This window comes from Poromitra crassiceps (genome assembly GCF_964638095.1).
Source record: "Poromitra crassiceps genome assembly, chromosome: 3".
Classification (NCBI taxonomy): Eukaryota; Metazoa; Chordata; class Actinopteri; order Beryciformes; family Melamphaidae; genus Poromitra; species Poromitra crassiceps.
Window position 1 is genome coordinate 51,243,842 of NC_139625.1, and position 20,069 is coordinate 51,263,910.

At 43.5% G+C, this 20,069-nt stretch overlaps 1 protein-coding gene across 1 annotated transcript; it reads left to right on the forward strand.

The window, feature by feature from the left end:
* The first annotated feature begins 309 nt into the window (after positions 1-309).
* lbh (LBH regulator of WNT signaling pathway) lies at positions 310-16,957 on the forward strand. The gene is made up of 3 exons (XM_083632443.1): positions 310-604; positions 8,472-8,574; positions 14,808-16,957. Exons 1-3 carry the CDS (start codon positions 576-578, stop codon positions 15,036-15,038), a joined length of 363 nt encoding a protein of 120 aa, XP_083488569.1. The 5' UTR covers positions 310-575; the 3' UTR covers positions 15,039-16,957.
* Positions 16,958-20,069: the final 3,112 nt, after the last annotated feature.

Genomic DNA, 20,069 nt, shown 5'->3' on the forward strand with positions numbered 1-20,069 from the left:
TGTCATTCAAGAGGAGACGATGCTGTCATTTTGTTGCCTTGGCGACGACAAATCAATAGCATCCTGCGCTATCTTGTCCATTCCCAATGAGAAGAGGGTTCAGTCGTTGCTGTCGTCACCTCACCTCGCGTAGTCGTCACCGGGAGCGGGGCGAGACACCTGTCCTCTGATTGGCTCCCGCTGGTAATAAGTTGCCATTGAAGATTTCTGGCCCGGGTGGAGAGGGGGCGTGTCTTTTTCGACACAAGTCCACGCCCCCTTACATAAATACGCCACACAGCCGTCTCACTAATCAGACAGCACCAAATTACAGCGCTGCGTTTTGCTCACAGTCTGTCAGCAACACTGTCACTTTCGCTTTGCCCGTGCGTATACCTGTCGCGTCTTGGAGGAAACAAACAAAACAAACAAACACACACACACACACACACACACACACACACACACACACACACACACACACACACACACACACACACACACACACACACACACGCACGCACAAATCATAAAGAAGACAAGTTGGTCTCTGAGAAGATTCCCTGATCGCCAGAATATACAGCAGGTGTGAATTCATGTCTGTGTATTCCCCGCAGATATACTGGTGAGTACTCGCACCTTTTCGGCGTTCCACCCTGTGCGTTGTGTAGCCTGTGTTTTGCATGCGTTTGTGCTTTTCCTTCGTGCGTGTTCTTCACTCTTGAGTATAAATGCCTACAATAGTTGACGACGTTGCACTTGACAAACAAAATAACTACCAGCAGCAAGTCAAGATTCATTTAATTTTGTCTGGTGACCCATAACTTTGATTGCTTATTGCTTAGCCTACACCTATTGTTTCCTTTGAGGTTTTTCTGTGTTGCCTGTGAAATTGGAAAACTTAACACAGACCTAAACCAATTAGAAAGAAAGGCCTTGAGGAGATTTTTTTAAAGATCCAAGCCAGAAAGGTCAGGATGAACACCTTTGAGAGGTGTGTGTGTGTGTGTGTGTGTGTGTGTGTGTGTGTGTGTGTGTGTGTGTGTGTGTGTGTGTGTGTGTGTGTGTGTGTGTGGGGGGGGGGGGGTGGCGCGCGCGTGTCTGCTTCTTTTGTGTTTCATTTTGAGCTTGTCTCTATTTAAGGATAAAAGGTTAATCCACTTTCCAGGGCCTTTCTTGAACCATGAAGCACATAACTCAATTTGCACATTGAGTCGAGCAGACAGTGACTTGACTGCTGCAGGTGCACTGCAAATGGATGGAGACACTCTCTATCCTTTACACGCTAATCTCAGCTGTTTCGCCCCATTACCATTGCCAATCAATACTGAGAACTTGATTTACTTGACTTCTTGACTCAGCATAGCGAGTGGGCTTTTATTTTATTTTATTTTATTTTATTTTATTTTATTCGCTCCGCTTGTCTGTCAAGAATGTTTCTCCTCTCCGTGAAGAGGATATGCAAGTCAGTTTGAAACGTTGTTTTGCTTCTCTGTGCAAACCTCAGCAGGCCTCTGGCTTGTCTGTACCAGGAAGTTCAGCCCCGACCTCTTTACAGTAAACCACACTGTGCTGCTCACATCATAATGTAGGCAGGCCTCTGCTCCTCTGTTCTGTACAGAGTGCTGCTCACATCATAATGTAGGCAGGCCTCTGCTCCTCTGTTCTGTACAGAGTGCTGCTCACATCATAATGTAGGCAGGCCTCTGCTCCTCTGTTCTGTACAGAGTGCTGCTGCTCACATCATAATGTAGGCAGGCCTCTGCTCCTCTGTTCTGTACAGAGTGCTGCTCACATCATAATGTAGGCAGGCCTCTGCTCCTCTGTTCTGTACAGAGTGCTGCTGCTCACAGCATAATGTAGGCAGGCCTCTGCTCCTCTGTTCTGTACAGAGTGCTGCTGCTCACAGCATAATGTAGGCAGGCCTCTGCTCCTCTGTTCTGTACAGAGTGCCATAGTTTGTGGAAACCCTTTCTCTGCCTGTTCTGTATACAGACAGAGTGCCATAGTTTGTGGAAACCCTTTCTCTGCCTCCTAAGCCAGACTTTCCCCCTTACTTCAGAGCAGATTTGATTTCAAAGACAAGAAACATTTGAGAATTGTATGAAATGGACGTACGTGCTGTTGCCAATCACTGCTTTGTAGGCTACCTACATGTGAACAGGAAGGCCTTGTTGTTCTCATTGCAACACTTGACAGCAGAAGCTTGTTTTCACCAAAAGATGATCCTCTTGTATAAAGAAGACTTGGGTTTAAGTCGCCCAAACCGGGTCAAAAGTAGCCTAGGTCTCAAATGTGCTCTCCTCGTTCTAGTATATTTGAGTTAACATCACCATCAGGCACTGGAGTAGTAACCTGAACTTTTGATGTGTGTGTGTTCAATGGCAGATTCAATCCACAGCGGACTGGATGGATGCAATCCATTCATTCCCACACACCCCTGGGGGTCTTACACACACACACACACACACACACACACACACACACACACACACACACACACACACACACACACACACACCTACACCTACCTCTGGAGTTGTGTGTGACTTGCCTGGTGGGCAGCTCAGCTCTGGCATGGAATGGCAGGAGCTTTGCCGGCTGAGATTTATGACACGCGTTGCAAGAATTGGGGGTGGGGGTGGTCTGGCACGGGGGTGGGGGTGGTCTGGCACGGGGCAAACAATGTGCACAATGCAAGACGTAATATCCCGCCTTGTGCGTTGGGTGAGATTGTAGGGGAGATCATTTGGGTTCCTGTCAGCACCGCTCTGGGACAGGCACACAAACTTAAGGAGCATTCATGGTCTGGGTCTTTTGATAGTGTGGAGGACCATGGGTTTGAATATGCTTATGTATATCATGCTTACGTTTCGCATTAAGAGTGGTGGTTTATGGACACCCTCAATAGAAGGATTCCTCACAGATGAACGTATGAGGGCAGTGTGACAGATAGCTTTGCTCATCTCCAAACCATTATCCCCATTAACATGTCACCACCCATGACTGAGCCTATGAAATGCTATAGCATAAAGGAGGGATATTGGGAATATGACCCCTATAAGATGTAGGATTCGTATACTTTCGAGGCAAAATTGGCGAACACACACTGTCTCCACTTCCACTTGTCACTGGGTCAGTGTATTTTTCCACCCTTCCAGGAGACAAAACCAGTGGAATAAACTGGCACTTGGCTACAGCCTCCATGGCATCCAACCTCCATGGCATCCATCCACATGGCATCCATCCACGGGGTTATTGGAAGTCCTCATCATTACAGTGTTGTGTCCTGACGTGGTGTAGAGGAGGTGGGAGGCGTCATCTCAGAGGGCTTCAGAAAAGCACTGCAAAGGCTGTGCTATGAGGAATTTAGACTAAATGTGTCTCTTACAAAATACTGTATGCATGTCAACCCCGCTCATCCTTTGGATTTGTGCATCCTTCTGGACACATGGCACGTGGATGATGTTGTCTTGTGCCAATAACTTGCGGTCCATCTGGATCCTGGCATTAGGAAGCTGGCAGTGCGAATATGTGCTGATGTCTAGGTCAAGAGGTAAAGAGGCGTTGTATTCAAAACTATTTGTCTTAGGATGCGTGTCTTGTTGCTTGGCTATAGTCAACCTGGCTGGCTGTGTGTTTTATTGCTAGATATGATTTTGTCCAGATTCCCAGAGATAGCAGAGAAACTATGAGCATAATATACATTCTCCTATATTCTCCAATCGTGTTGACTTCTTGTAAATTAAATAATGGGGAAGTTTAACAATCCACCAGTTTGCCGAGGCGAGGACTCCCTGGGACCTCCTCAAAGACCCCTGGTGGTCCCCGGACCCCACGTTGCGAACCAGCATTCTGGGATATAGGCGAATGGTCCCTGCTGCTCATCTTCTGTAATACATTGAAGGTTGATTGGTCCATGCTCATCTGATGTCATACATTGAAGGTTGATTGATCCATGCTCATCTGATGTCATACATTGAAGGTTGATTGGTCCATGCTCATCTGATGTCATACATTGAAGGTTGATTGATCCATGCTCATCTGATGTCATACATTGAAGGTTGATTGGTCCATGCTCATCTGATGTCATACATTGAAGGTTGATTGGTCCATGCTCATCTGATGTCATACATTGAAGGTTGAGTTGCTTATAGAACACTTAACGTGTCCTCTCTATGAAGAAAGTATTCCACTTTGAGAAAGGGACACATCGTTCACGCTTGCTTGACACTTAAAGCAGTCATAGATGTGAGCGGTATGCATGTTTGTTCCCTCCCAGGTTGACTTGTAACTTGTGCACCCCCACTTCCTTCTCATTGTGCCCCTTTATGTTTTATTAGGCCGATGTTCTGTTATTCTTAGCCGAGCAGGATGTTTATACGATCCCCGAACAGAAATATGACTGGCAAGGCCCGAGTGTTTATCTTTGTTCCCTCCCTCTCTCCTCTCCTCTGCTCAGGTCTTCACTGTCACCGCTCCGTGTTCATCCCTCCATGCATCCCCCCTCCTCCCCCCTCCTCCCCTGCTTTTCGCTTGTCTGCCTCACCTTCTGCCTCTGCTCCTATCCCCACTCAAGGATCCAATAAGTTCAAGAACAGCCTCTGAACTGACATGAGTTTTTCCATGTTAAACCTCTGAACTGACATGAGTTTTTCCATGTTAAACCTCTGAACTGACATGAGTTTTTCCATGTTAAACCTCTGAACTGACATGAGTTTTTCCATGTTAAACCCCTGAACTGACATGAGTTTTTCCATGTTAAACCTCTGAACTGACATGAGTTTTTCCATGTTAAACCTCTGAACTGACATGAGATTTTCCATGTTAAACCTCTGAACTGACATGAGTTTTTCCATGTTAAACCCCTGAATTGACATGAGTTTTTCCATGTTAAACCTCTGAACTGACATGAGTTTTTCCATGTTAAACCTCTGAACTGACATGAGTTTTTCCATGTTAAACCTCTGAACTGACATGATTTTTTCCATGTTAAACCTCTGAACTGACATGAGTTTTTCCATGTTAAACCCCTGAACTGACATGAGTTTTTCCATGTTAAACCTCTGAACTGACATGAGTTTTTCCATGTTAAACCTCTGAACTGACATGAGTTTTTCCATGTTAAACCCCTGAACTGACATGAGTTTTTCCATGTTAAACCTCTGAATTGACATGAGTTTTTCCATGTTAAACCTCTGAACTGACATGAGATTTTCCATGTTAAACCTCTGAACTGACATTATGTTTTCCATGTTAAACCTCTGAACTGACTTGAGTTTTCCCATGTTAAACCTCTGAACTGACATGAGTTTTTCCATGTTAAACCTCTGAACTGACATGAGTTTTTCCATGTTAAACCTCTGAACTGACTTGAGTTTTTCCATGTTAAACCTTGCATAGCCTTCAAGCCTCGCTTTTTTATTTTTAGATATCCGGCTATTGGCTATTGTTTTGGCCAAGCAGGCAACTGTCATCCGGTGCAGTGAAGGTTTAGGATGATTCAACCAGAAGCTGTTCAATTCTCACATTTGTAAGTAGCCATCCACCTTAAGCATCCCCTCTGCTGTGATGTCAATGGTTGCTTCCTCATGTAAGGGGTTAGTGTCAATTTAGGACTGAAAAAGCAGATTGCTAAAATGATATTTGCCATTACTTCAGGGTTTATTGACACCATGCTGTGATTATTAACCCATGTCATGCAGTGCTCCCCTCCTCTGGAGTGTGTGTGTGTGTGTGTGTGTGTGTGTGTGTGTGTGTGTGAAAAGATCTCAACACATCACCAATGTGATTAACACTGGTTCAAAATGTTCTAGATGCAGCTGACATGTTGGAAAGAAAATTGGATTTATGAGAGTTTAAAGATTTAATCTGGGGCCTAATCCCCACAGAATAACCTGCTGAGCCTCTTTTTTTTTGCCTGAATTTGGGACCAAATTAAAAAAAACTATCGAATTTATTCATTCCCAGTGTATTTGTTTTTGTCCACAACAGTTTCAGTTATGCTTAAACGTGGATATTCATATTAATTCCATTTTGTGGAATTCATTGGCAAATAAACATGTAAAGTAGACAGACATCCAGACATGTTGACAGAGAGAGGATTCTCAGTACAATGACTTCTTGTATGACTCATGGAAACAGTGAATTTCTAATGCTCAATATGTTTCAGACTATTTGCAAAGTGAAAGTGATACACGGATTGTCACTGTGGTTCCATGAAGGGTATTTCATGCGTCTGTCATTGCATGCCTTATCAAACACTACAGGCTTGTTAGTTTTTAACTTTGCAAATGTATCGAGTACACTTAACTTTTAAACAGGAGTATGGTGAAATGACTTCAAATGACAAGTTCTAAACCATTTTGTTAATGGCTTGCGCACTCAAGTTGTTCACCAATCTGCGCTCTCCAAAAATACACATTTTCATTTCAGATTCAAAGTAGGTCAAGCACAGCCCACACGTTGATTTCTCCCCCCAAAAACATCAAATCAGATCATGTGACTAAATGTAAATGAGCTGCCTGTCTGTCATGTGCTGTTTTCTTTGACCTTTATGGCTGGTGACCACACTGACCACAAGCCTGTGGCCGTTGACCACCAGGCACCAGGCTTTAAATAGCCAGCGTGAGAAGGCCCCTAGCCATCTTGTCTCAGGGCAGTGTCTGTGTCGGCGCTGAGACCTGCTTCAAGCCTCTATTTCTTTTAGCTTTACTACTACGTGCCGGACAGCGAATGCACTAAACATAGATAAACAAGCTCTCGTTACTTTAATCTAAAACGGAAAGTTTGGCCAAGCTTTGATGGAACTGAGTGCATTGGGTTCCGCCCCAGTCAAATACCACTGCACGCCCACAGCGCGTGCACGCTCGCTCACTGCTCGTGCACGCCCACAGCTCGTGCACGCTCGCTCACTGCTCGTGCACGCCCACAGAGCGTGCACGCTCGCTCACTGTTCGTGCACGCCCACAGCTCATGCACGCTCGCTCACTGCTCGTGCACGCCCACAGCTCGTGCACGCTCACTCACTGCTCGTGCACGCCCACATGCATCATGAGCACATCATCCTGTATTTAGACACGGCCACCTTATGCAAACCACAGCATGAGTTGTGCAGTTTTGCAGTGCAATAGCGCAGTGGGACACGGACTGGATGCCGTGTTGTGGTCTTGACAGGCCCAGTAAAAACAAAACAGTCGAACGTGTGCAGAGAAGAAGACAAGTGTGTATGTATAGAGGTAGTGTCTGTACATCCAGTACCAGTATGGGTCATCTGTCATTCTTGTCTTGATAGGTGTTTTACCTTATCTCTCAATATCTCCAGGTCTTTCTAGCACCATATCAGACTGAATTGTCAACTCGAGTCATTACACTAATTTCCATCTTCTTCACAAAACTCAACTCCATGGAGTGGGCAGATTTGAACGTCTGGACCCAGGCAAAGGTCTTTCCATTATCAAGATGTTTAGCACCTACTGTATTTGTCCTGACCACATACAATTTTGATTTATTACAGGAGTGTGGTCTTGAAGACAATTATTTCCAAAGAGTGTTTGTGAATATGGAGGATTTCAAATATAAATCCGGGCTAAATGCCTACAGTCTTGGGCAGAAGAAATTTGGCAGAAGCCAAAAGTAAGAACGTATTGTTTATTTAAAAAGGATTATAAATGTGAAAAATATGTTTTGTATAATTTGTCTGAAAGTAAGTGGTCACTCTGTGCACAGATCAGATGTGGCAAGTGGAGAATGAAATCCATTTCATTCTATACTGCCCTCTGTATCATGATTTGCGAGAAATATTATATAAAAAAGTCCATACTCCTGAGTTAGATTTGATAGATAGTGAGAACGAAGCTTTAATTGAATTTCTTTTTGATCACATTTTTGCATTCTCTGAATATCTCTCAAAAGCGTGGGATAGGAGGAGAAGGGCGACTTATAATCGATAAATTATTTAAATTTATTTATTTAATTTATAAAATTTATTTATACATTTATTCATGTTATAGATGTATGTGTATATATACTCTGCTGTTTATATCTACAGTAGGTTGTATTATGTGTTGCTGGTTGGGCAACACACCGGAATGTTCTGTTTTGTTAATTATTGAATGTTGATGTGTCTGATAATCCCATATGGGATGGGTCAAGGAATTGTCCTGACACGAAAATAAAACTTTCATTTTATTCATTCATTCATACAACCAGATTCAGTGTCTTCTAGCACATTTTCCCGTGATTTCATCTGCTCTGTCTGCACAAATGGGTACCAAATATAGAATATTAAAAATGTTGATATAGGAAAGATGTATATAATTTTGGCTTCATATGTGAATCGGTACTATTGACTTTTCAATGTTAAGAAAGCTTGGAGGGGTGGTGCCAGCCAGGATGCCATATGGTACAGTGAGTGACAGTATCAGAATGATGTATAATAAATACATTGCTGTATAACATCCCATTTGTTTTCTTCTCTTTTGTCCCTGCAGCCCAGTGTTTGTGCCCAGCCGAGATATGACTGAGGTGATGATCAACAGCGCCCCCATGGAGGACATGAGGCTCAGCCCAAGCAAGGACAGGCTCTCCTTCCAGGTAGAACACACACACACACACACACACACACACACACACACACACACACCTGTGCATGACGGTGATGGTGAAACACTGCTTCCATCCTTCCATGGCCATTTGTACCCTTCTTCATCCATTAAGTAGTGAAGTGACGTCAGCGGGCAGGCGGGAGCTGACACTACATTTCCATTTGTGATTTGTGAACAGGGTCTATCCACATTTAGTAGTAGAGTAGTATTAGGGGCTTGTAGATTTTTCTGGAGAATGTGAGGGGCTTGTAGTTTTTTCTGGAGAATGTGAGTAGTATAAAGGCTTATAGCTGCATTCGTTTATGGTAGGAGCTGGCAAGTGGCAAGTGGCCAACGCGTCATATCCGACCTATTTGCGTTCGAGATTGCACTGGGAAGTAGCAAGTAACAGGACGCAAAATGACGCATTTCATTCAATCTGATAAAAGTTTGATGTTTCTCACCATAAACAACATGCGTGGCCATCTTGAAATGACGTCAAATGACACGGTGGGAGCTACTGGGGGTTGAGAAATCATACCCAAGTTTGTGGGTAGGAACTCTGAGTTATAGTGGCGTTTTATTTGATTTTTGCTAGTAGCAACTGGCAACTTGCCACATCCCACTTATAATCGAACGCGGCAATAGTTTTTTCTGGAGAATGTGAGTAGTATAGGGGCTTGTAGTTTTGTCTGGAGAATGTGAGTAATATAGGGGCTTGTAGTTTTGTCTGGAGAATGTGAGTAATATAGGGGCTTGTAGTTTTTTCTGGAGAATGTGAGTAGTATAGGGGCTTGTAGTTTTGTCTGGAGAATGTGAGTAATATAGGGGCTTGTAGTTTTGTCTGGAGAATGTGAGTAATATAGGGGCTTGTAGTTTTTTCTGGAGAATGTGAGTAGTATAAAGGCTTATAGTTTTGTCTGGAGAATGTGAGTAATATAGGGGCTTGTAGTTTTTTCTGGAGAATGTGAGTAGTATAAGGGCTTGTAGTTTTGTCTGGAGAATGTGAGTAGTATAAGGGCTTGTAGTTTTGTCTGGAGAATGTGAGTAGTATAAAGGCTTATAGTTTTTTCTGGAGAATGTGAGTAGTATAAGGGCTTGTAGTTTTGTCTGGAGAATGTGAGTAGTATAAGGGCTTGTAGTTTTTTCTGGAGAATGTGAGTAGTATAAGGGCTTGTAGTTTTGTCTGGAGAATGTGAGTAGTATAAGGGCTTATAGTTTTTTCTGGAGAATGTGAGTAGTATAAGGGCTTATAGTTTTTTCTGGAGAATGTGAGTAGTATAAGGGCTTGTAGTTTTGTCTGGAGAATGTGAGTAGTATAAAGGCTTATAGTTTTTTCTGGAGAATGTGAGTAGTATAAAGGCTTGTAGTTTTGTCTGGAGAATGTGAGTAGTATAAGGGCTTGTAGTTTTTTCTGGAGAATGTGAGTAGTATAAAGGCTTATAGTTTTTTCTGGAGAATGTGAGTAATATAAAGGCTTATAGTTTTTTCTGGAGAATGTGAGTAGTATAAGGGCTTATAGTTTTTTCTGGAGAATGTGAGTAGTATAAGGGCTTGTAGTTTTGTCTGGAGAATGTGAGTAGTATAGGGGCTTGTAGTTTTGTCTGGAGAATGTGAGTAGTATAAGGGCTTGTAGTTTTGTCTGGAGAATGTGAGTAGTATAAGGGCTTGTAGTTTTGTCTGGAGAATGTGAGTAGTATAAAGGCTTATAGTTTTTTCTGGAGAATGTGAGTAGTATAAGGGCTTGTAGTTTTTTCTGGAGAATGTGAGTAGTATAAGGGCTTGTAGTTTTTTCTGGAGAATGTGAGTAGTATAAGGGCTTGTAGTTTTGTCTGGAGAATGTGAGTAATATAGGGGCTTGTAGTTTTGTCTGGAGAATGTGAGTAGTATAAGGGCTTGTAGTTTTGTCTGGAGAATGTGAGTAATATAGGGGCTTGTAGTTTTTTCTGGAGAATGTGAGTAGTATAAGGGCTTGTAGTTTTGTCTGGAGAATGTGAGTAGTATAAGGGCTTATAGTTTTTTCTGGAGAATGTGAGTAGTATAAGGGCTTATAGTTTTTTCTGGAGAATGTGAGTAGTATAAGGGCTTGTAGTTTTTTCTGGAGAATGTGAGTAGTATAAAGGCTTATAGTTTTTTCTGGAGAATGTGAGTAATATAAAGGCTTATAGTTTTTTCTGGAGAATGTGAGTAGTATAAGGGCTTATAGTTTTTTCTGGAGAATGTGAGTAGTATAAAGGCTTATAGTTTTTTCTGGAGAATGTGAGTAGTATAGGGGCTTGTAGTTTTTTCTGGAGAATGTGAGTAGTATAAGGGCTTATAGTTTTTTCTGGAGAATGTGAGTAGTATAAGGGCTTATAGTTTTTTCTGGAGAATGTGAGTAGTATAAAGGCTTATAGTTTTTTCTGGAGAATGTGAGTAGTATAGGGGCTTGTAGTTTTGTCTGGAGAATGTGAGTAGTATAAAGGCTTATAGTTTTTTCTGGAGAATGTGAGTAGTATAAGGGCTTGTAGTTTTTTCTGGAGAATGTGAGTAGTATAAGGGCTTGTAGTTTTTTCTGGAGAATGTGAGTAGTATAAGGGCTTGTAGTTTTGTCTGGAGAATGTGAGTAATATAGGGGCTTGTAGTTTTGTCTGGAGAATGTGAGTAGTATAAGGGCTTGTAGTTTTGTCTGGAGAATGTGAGTAATATAGGGGCTTGTAGTTTTGTCTGGAGAATGTGAGTAGTATAAAGGCTTATAGTTTTTTCTGGAGAATGTGAGTAGTATAAGGGCTTGTAGTTTTTTCTGGAGAATGTGAGTAGTATAAGGGCTTGTAGTTTTTTCTGGAGAATGTGAGTAGTATAAGGGCTTGTAGTTTTGTCTGGAGAATGTGAGTAATATAGGGGCTTGTAGTTTTGTCTGGAGAATGTGAGTAGTATAAGGGCTTGTAGTTTTGTCTGGAGAATGTGAGTAATATAGGGGCTTGTAGTTTTGTCTGGAGAATGTGAGTAGTATAAGGGCTTGTAGTTTTGTCTGGAGAATGTGAGTAATATAGGGGCTTGTAGTTTTGTCTGGAGAATGTGAGTAGTATAAGGGCTTGTAGTTTTTTCTGGAGAATGTGAGTAATATAGGGGCTTGTAGTTTTGTCTGGAGAATGTGAGTAATATAGGGGCTTGTAGTTTTGTCTGGAGAATGTGAGTAGTATAAGGGCTTGTAGTTTTGTCTGGAGAATGTGAGTAATATAGGGGCTTGTAGTTTTGTCTGGAGAATGTGAGTAGTATAAGGGCTTGTAGTTTTGTCTGGAGAATGTGAGTAATATAGGGGCTTGTAGTTTTGTCTGGAGAATGTGAGTAATATAAGGGCTTGTAGTTTTTTCTGGAGAATGTGAGTAGTATAAGGGCTTGTAGTTTTGTCTGGAGAATGTGAGTAGTATAGGGGCTTGTAGTTTTTTCTGGAGAATGTGAGTAGTATAGGGGCTTGTAGTTTTTTCTGGAGAATTTGAATAGTATAGGGAACCCCCGCAAGGACCCCTGGTAGTCCCCAGACCCCATGTTGAGAACCAGCGGCCTAGTGGTTAGGAGGACCAAGTTCCCCCCTAACCTGCTGCAGGAGGCAAAATAAACCAAATTATAGATTTGTATTAAAAGCAAGCAATATGGTACATTTATAAACATGTGCTATCAGCCTACTCAGTGCTCATGCTGTGCTACATGCAGATGTTGCCTCTTAGAGGATGTAGACTGACCATAGGAAAAGGTGGGCTTCCTCTCCACAGCTCACACGCAGCTGTGAGTCCGTCTAAAGGGATGGGAAAGGTGGATGAGGGGGGAAATGGAGGGTGCCAATGTGCCACTTCCTCTCCACTTCTTCCACTTCCCATCTCCTCTCTATGATTCCTCATCTCAGGCTTTTTGCCCAAGGTCCCCGCCAGTCCTTGGCGAAGTGACACATTGAAGCAGTGACATTACCACCGGTCACTTCCTCCGCTGTGGATGCCAGTGGCTTTGATCCAAACTGCGACCATCGCCAGCTGCACGGATTGCAGGAGATGTTGGCCGTACATAATGGAGGACTAATTGGAGTCAGTGAGGCTTGAATTGCCTCAATAAACTCAATAAACTGTCATGATTCAGGCTTTTGCAGCTTGCGCACACCTCCCCCCGCCCCACCGGACCCTAAAATAGCCAGCAATGTGTCTCGCTCACAATGTGTCGTCGTTTCCAGCCCCTGGAAGTGAAACAAGCTATAATGTGTTAGCTGGGGTCCGGTGGCAAGGTCACTCGCTGCCCAACTCCCCTCGGTGCTGATGCAAAGCCAGCACTGGCAGCACAGTGAGGAGATGCAGATTACACATGATCACAGACGCACCTCACAGTGAGGAGATGCAGATTACACATGTTCGCAGACGCACCTCACAGTGAGGAGATGCAGATTACACATGTTCGTAGACGCACCTCACAGTGAGGAGATGCAGATTACACATGTTCGCAGACGCACCTCACAGTGAGGAGATGCAGATTACACATGTTCGTAGACGCACCTCACAGTGAGGAGATGCAGATTACACATGTTCGCAGACGCACCTCACAGTGAGGAGATGCAGATTACACATGTTCGCAGACGCACCTCACAGTGAGGAGATGCAGATTACACATGTTCGTAGACGCACCTCACAGTGAGGAGATGCAGATTACACATGTTCGTAGACGCACCTCACAGTGAGGAGATGCAGATTACACATGTTCGTAGACGCACCTCACAGTGAGGAGATGCAGATGACACATGATCACAGACGCACCTCACAGTGAGGAGATGCAGATTACACATGTTCGCAGACGCACCTCTTGTTTGCTTCTACACGCAGCTGTTTTCACACATTGTAGAAGCTGCCAGCCCCCCGGTACATGATTTCAAAACCTGACACATTCTCACACTCGCAAGGCATGTTTGAAAGCATTTAGTCTCTTTCCTCCCCTCTCATCCGTCTCCTATGGAATTCGTGGAGACTTGGCCCCAGCTGGATCGACTCGCTCTCTTCCCCTCTCCCAGTCTCTCTCCTGCCTCATCTAATGCTTTCTTTCCACTGGGCAGTTTGCCCAGACAGCGACATCGCCCCCCCCACCCCCCTCCAATGTCTGGGAGTGAAATATGCAGGTCTAAAAATATTCTTCCACTTTATCCAAACAACAGCAAAAAAATGCTGTTCTTGGAGCAGGAGTGATAGGCTTTCCCCCCCGGGACATTTCTCCAGTTCCTGAGAACAGAGAAAGTCGGAGGTTGATGTCAATCTTGCCAGGACAGGGAACGCATGTCAGAATGTCTCTCATGCCCTTCAGTTCACATCCAAATATTTGAGTGTGGCAAGCTGCGTTTATACAAAGCTTTATCTGGCTGGATTTACAGATACTCAGCCTATTTTATGTTCTTTCCACTACACATTACTACACACGGGTATAAAGTATATCAGGCCAAATGCTGACTATTATGAGGATGGTTGATCTATGGGTTGTTTATTAGCATGTCCCAACAAACCTTCCGCCCGTTTCTGTCCAACTTACCACAGTTGTCTAAATGCTTTGAAAGACACTTGTGCCAAAGCAGCTCCTAGCTGCTCTCAAACGTATCCAACACCACATCAACCAAAGTGCATAATTAATGCATTGCAAATCAACAGTACAAACTGGTTTTACTGTGCATTTCCAACGTACTGTTGATTTGCAATGCAATAATGATGCTCTTGTGTAATCTTGTGAGTAGTGTGCGATGTGGTGTTGTTGGATAAGTTTGAAAGCAGCTAGGAGTGCCTTTCAGATTAGACATGATGCAGCAAGTCTGGCTTGAGAGACTAACAGGAAGTGTAAACACAATCGGAACCGATTGTGTTTACACTTCCTGTGGCAGAGCGTATCCCCTTCCAGTGAGTCACACTAGCTTTGACCAGAGACGATCTCTGGTTTGAGCAGGTAAAACAGCCGCTGTTTTGAACAGGAAGTCGTAACACAAATGGTCAAGTGGGCGGGGCTACATAAGGTGAATAAGTGTCACCAGACATGCCTCATTTACCAATAGACAGAAGCTGATGTAACCATCACTTGTGCCATTTATCGGTGAGCACCCATGTAGAAATGTAGCTTGGATGTTGGCAGCAGCAGGTATATCATTGGGATGGCTGACCTTCCTGGCTTCGGTCTGCAGTTCAGAAACCAAATTGCATTGAAACTCCTCTGATTAACAGAATATTTTGCCCTTGTCTTCCTCCCTTGTAGATATTCCCCGACCCCTCAGACTTTGATCGCTGCTGTAAGCTGAAAGACCGCCTGCCGTCCATCGTGGTGGAGCCCACAGAGGGGGAAGTCGAGAGTGGGGAGCTTCGCTGGCCCCCAGAGGAGTATGTGGTCTGTGGGGAGGAGGACGAAGATGAGGAAGAAGAGGAGGAAGAGGAGCAGAATAATGGCAGCATCCAAAGTGGACAGCCAGCGCAGAATGCTCAGCACTAGAGGGCAGAATGCTCTCCCCTCATGCCCCTTCACACACTGGTTATATTGCACCTCAGCAGACTAACTGGCGGGCACGTTAAACGTCTAGTGATGTCATCTCGTTTCCTTTGACACCAAAAGATCACTCCTACAAGAGAAGCAATACATGCATACACACTCACACATACACACACACACGCAGGCACACTTTCTCACAAATACACAATCCTTTATCTCCCTGGACTTCTCACCCTCCCATTCAGACTCTAGTGAGAGAATAGACACGCACACATGGACACTTTCTTTGTGTGCCTAGAATGGACGTTCCTTGGGACAGTGGCAGCTCAGTGCTCCATGGACAGCTCTTAACAGAGGGGCTACTACCGCTCCCGTTCTTGACTCCAAAATGGCTGGCGTCATGACCCCAGAGACTTCAAACTCATACATGTAACTGCTGTGGTACCCGTGGGGACTTATTGTCTACAGTGTATTGTCCACACCTGTGTTCAGTTTCTGGATTCATATGTTAGTTATTGTGATTGCCATCGCTGTCTATAGATTTGTCTGTTTTGAGAAGTGGGTGGATTTTGTGTAAAATGTCACTGGGATTTTGCTTTTGGTTTTGGGTTCATTTTGGTGCATTGTGACAGTAAAGGATTCCTCTAAACGACGCATACTTTTTTCACCTAGAAAACCGAAAAAAAAAAGCGCTATTCGATGCCCTGCTGCGCTAAACACGTGATGAATCTGTTGTACAAAGGCTCGTTATGCACTGAGGCACTCACATGCTTTGATCCTGATTCTTGTCCTCACTTTTGCCCCCCCCCCCCCCCCCAACCCCCAGAAGCCTTATGATGAACAGAGATCGGAGTAAAACTGATGCGAGCAGGTTATTGTTCAAAGGGGAAAGCAGAGAAAGAACTTGTTATAGGTGGAATATTGTGATTTTGAAAAAGGAGAGGCCAGGCAAAAAAATATGTACAGATGCAATGAAGGACGTGTAAATACTTGTTCCCGATGAGCCAACCCCCCGAGGCCTTGTAGTGCTTTGATCTTGTTTGTACTTTGGGTTTGGTCGACTTTATTCTCAAATAAACTTTCTTTCAAGATGGAAATTAGCTCTCAACTGTACATAACAGAACGGAAAGTTGACCGTCCCACCTATCTAGTCTTCCTGTTCTTTTACATACAAACAGCCATAAGTTTTAATGCCGTCAAATGTAGGTCACAGGGGGATACACAATGTAGGATCAATGAATTTGCGAATAACTATACAGGCAATAAAAAAACAAAACAATTGTGTTATATGGGAGGGTAAAAACAACACAATAAAAAATATTAATATACAATATATTATTGTTACAATGTTGTGTTATGGGAGGGTAAAAACTTGAAATGTGCTTTGCAACATTACACTATTGGTTAATAAATCTAGTTTGTCAAAATGAGTCCAACAAAATATATTTATGGGGAATTGGACTTGTTTCCCTTGTAATCTATATGAATTTCAAAGTCATGTTGGTTATTTGCATAATGTGCTCATTGATCCTGCTCTCTGCTTTTTTGCCTATATACAATTTCAAGTGTTGTTTGTTCCTTTTTCACCCCTTTACACTCATTGGCTGTGCTTATTCCTCTTGGAACAACTGACACTGTCGGAGCCATTTTAACGTGTGTGTTCCATAATCTGATCTCTCTGAGATGCTGTTGTATGAACATGTCTAAAATGTGTGTCTTTGTTCTTTTCTAGTTTCCCATTTGACGTGGCATTAGGGCTGTGTACAGAACATCTCCTCTCTGTTTCTGTTGTCTGTCACCTAAAGGTCCCACATTGTTTTTGTAAAGCTCAGGGAGATTAGCCACCATCTTTCTCTCTCTTTTTTTTGTATTTAGACCACTTTCTCTGAGACAAATACAGAGGCTGTAAATAAACATTTGAATTTGCTATCCAACTGTGTGAGAATGTTTGACTTTGAAGGATGACTGCACATGGGTATTCCTCTGGTGCATCAAAAGCATTGTTTTCAAGAGATCTTTACTTTTGTTGTCTTATTTTCCCTTTTGTGAACCCCCCCAACCCCCCTTTCCCCACTCACTTCACCTGCAGTGGTTAGAGATGAGCAGTGTTAACTTCCTGTTTGGCATCTCTCACATACTGGATCTCTCTCTCTCTCTCTCTCTCTCTCTCTCTCTCTCTCTCTCTCTCTCTCTCTCTCTCTCTCTCTCTCTCTCTCTCTCTCTCTCTCTCTCTCTCTCGCTCTCTCTCTCTCTCTACGAATCAGGATACATGTTTCAAATATATAGAACCGAGAGGAGGCCACACGCTACTTCCTGTCTTCGAGCCCCACACAAATACACAAACCTCACCCCTAGTTACCAAATCTCATTCCTGCACCCTGTCGTGCACTGAAAAGTTCAGTTCTGCTTTGATTTCCACGTTATTTAGACAACAATTGCACATTTAAAACGTTCAAAACAATACCATCCACCCATATGGAGTACATTGGTGGGAGCTAAAAAGCTTCACTGTAGCAGAAATATCAAGGATAGCATTGGTATAAAAGCTTGTGGAAGCAACTCCTCACGCTCGACCCATAAACACTCACCACAATGATACCAGACCAATAAAAAGTGGTTGAGTGGAAAAGCACTAATGGGGAACTGGGGAATTTACAGGAATAAACACAAAGCTTTCTGATCACTGTTACAGTGGAAACTTCTCAGGTGATTTGCTGCTCTGTATTAGTGACCCACTTATGGCAACTTTGATTGTCTTGTACCGGGAATAGTCCATCAAAGTTGCTGTGGTACGGCCATTAGGGGCCAAGGGCCTCATAGATTGGCCAAGGGGGTACTATGAAGGCCTTAGGCCACTTCCTGGAAAGAGAACAATGCACTGGCGCTCTATCCTGCTTCCTTCTTCCTGGAAAAAAAAACTGAGCATAAAGCGTTATTAATAGACACCGACTGATAATGGTCGAGGGCGACTGCAGAGCAAGCGTCTGGAGCAGGGAAGCAGAAATGACAGCTTGCTTTGCCCTGTCAACCCTGGGTCACTGAGAGTCTGGGAACAGTGAACAAATGTCGTCAATTCATCAAACATGTTAATCAACATGTATGTTTTAGATTCTATTTCATAATATTATCAGGACAGTTCTAAGATTAACTGGCACGTTTCCAGGAGCTCAATCTGCATACTACATCTAATGTTGCCTTATAACCATATTAGAGTTTGATTTGACTTCACTATAAGATTGCAATCCATCCCTTTACCATTTGGATCCCTTGTATGAAAGTCATTGCTTTACACTGTAAATCTGGCTCATTAACCGCCCTGCTGGTGAACAGAGGTGACACTGATATGATGAGAGTACCTCGGTGACATCGAGGGACGGATTGTGTCTCGCACACCATCGTTGGCGTGCGACACTGTTTAAATGTGTGTGACGGCGTGTGTGCCTTGCCATGTATTAAAACTGTTGTCAGAGTCCTCAGAGTGAAGTCACTGATAGCTCTTCTAGCTCATTCTTGGAATTCTTTCCAATGGAAACAATCCCATCGCTGATCCCAGTGTGTCAGCAGAGTCTGACCCGCCCCGACTCCCAACTATAGTCCACATCAACACTGTGTGTGTCTCTCTCTCTCTCTCTCTCTCTCTCCTCCACACATAAACTCACACACTCACACCCGGACCAGCCCCCTCATGCACCCTCAACATAACCCCTCTCACTCAAATCTGGCATGTCACAAGGGGAAAGGGGGAAAAAAGCCTTATCCAATGAACTCTTTTTCCATTCTCTCTCCCTATTTTGCTTTCATCCTCCAGTTTGCCTAGATGTTTTCTTCTTCTTTCTCTCTATTTCTCCTTCTCCCAGACTGTCGTTCATCCCACTCTGTTGTTTCAGCAAGTTTCCCATACTTAGCTGACTGTAGAAACATACTCCACATTCCCTCTGTACAGGTTATGTAACGGAAGTTAACATTACATTTTAAACAGTGCCTCTGTTCTTATAACCTTGTTATGCCTCCATCGGCGATAGCCAGGCCGGAGGCATTATCTATTCGGGTTGTCCGTCCGTACGTCCTTCCATACGTACGTCCGTACGTCTGTCCGATTTTCGTTAACGCAATATCTCAGGAACGCCTTGGCAGAATTTCTTCCAATTTGGCTCAAACGTCGACTTGGATGCAAGCATGAACTGATTAGATTTTGGTGATCAAAGGTCAAAGGTCAAGTTCATCGACACAAGATCTCAGGAGTGCCTTGATGGAATTTCATCAAATTTGCCTCAAATGTCGACTTGGATGCAAGGCTGAATTGATTAGATTTTTGTGGTCAAAGGTCAAAGTTCAACGTCACTGTGACCTCACGAATGCCATTCCCAAGTTCGTTAACGCAATATCTCAGGAACGCCTTGATGGAATTTCTTCCAATTTGGCTCAAATGTCGACTTGGATGCAAGGATGAACTGATTAGATATTGGTGGTCAAAGGTCAAAGTTCAAGGTCACTGTGACCTCACGACTGCTCTTTTCATGCTCGTTAACACGATATCTCAGGAACGCCTTGACGAAATTTCTTCCAATTTGGCTCAAAGGTCGACTTGGACTCCAAGACGAACTGATCAAATTTTGGTGGTCCAAGTACAAAGGTTACGGTCACTGTGACCTCATGAACGCCATTTTCAAGCTCGTTAACGCGATATCTCAGGAACGCCTTAATGGAATTTCTTCCAATTTGGCTCAAATGTCGACTTGAATGCAAGGATGAACTGATTCGATTTTGGTGGTCAAAGGTCAAAGTTCAAGGTCACTGTCACATCATGACTGCTCGTTTCATGCTCGTTAACGTGATATATCTGGGACGCCTTGGCGAAATCTCATCTAATTTGCCTCAAATGTCCACTTGGACTCAAGGATGAACTGATTACATTTTGGTGGTCAAAGGTCAAGGTCACTGTGACCCCACAAACGCCATTTTCAAGCTCGGTAACGCCATATCTCAGTAACACCTTGATGGAATTTCTTCACATTTGGCTTAAAAACGTCAAAG

What these genes read in the sequence shown, in the direction of transcription:
- lbh (XM_083632443.1), top strand. Translation starts at nt 576, where the DNA reads ATGTCTGTGTATTCCCCGCAGATATACTG. An exon ending in TATTCCCCGCAGATATACTG is followed by an intron (nt 605 to 8,471) that starts GTGAGTACTCGC and finishes TTGTCCCTGCAG; the next exon opens with CCCAGTGTTTGTGCCCAGCC. An exon ending in AGGACAGGCTCTCCTTCCAG is followed by an intron (nt 8,575 to 14,807) that starts GTAGAACACACA and finishes CCTCCCTTGTAG; the next exon opens with ATATTCCCCGACCCCTCAGA.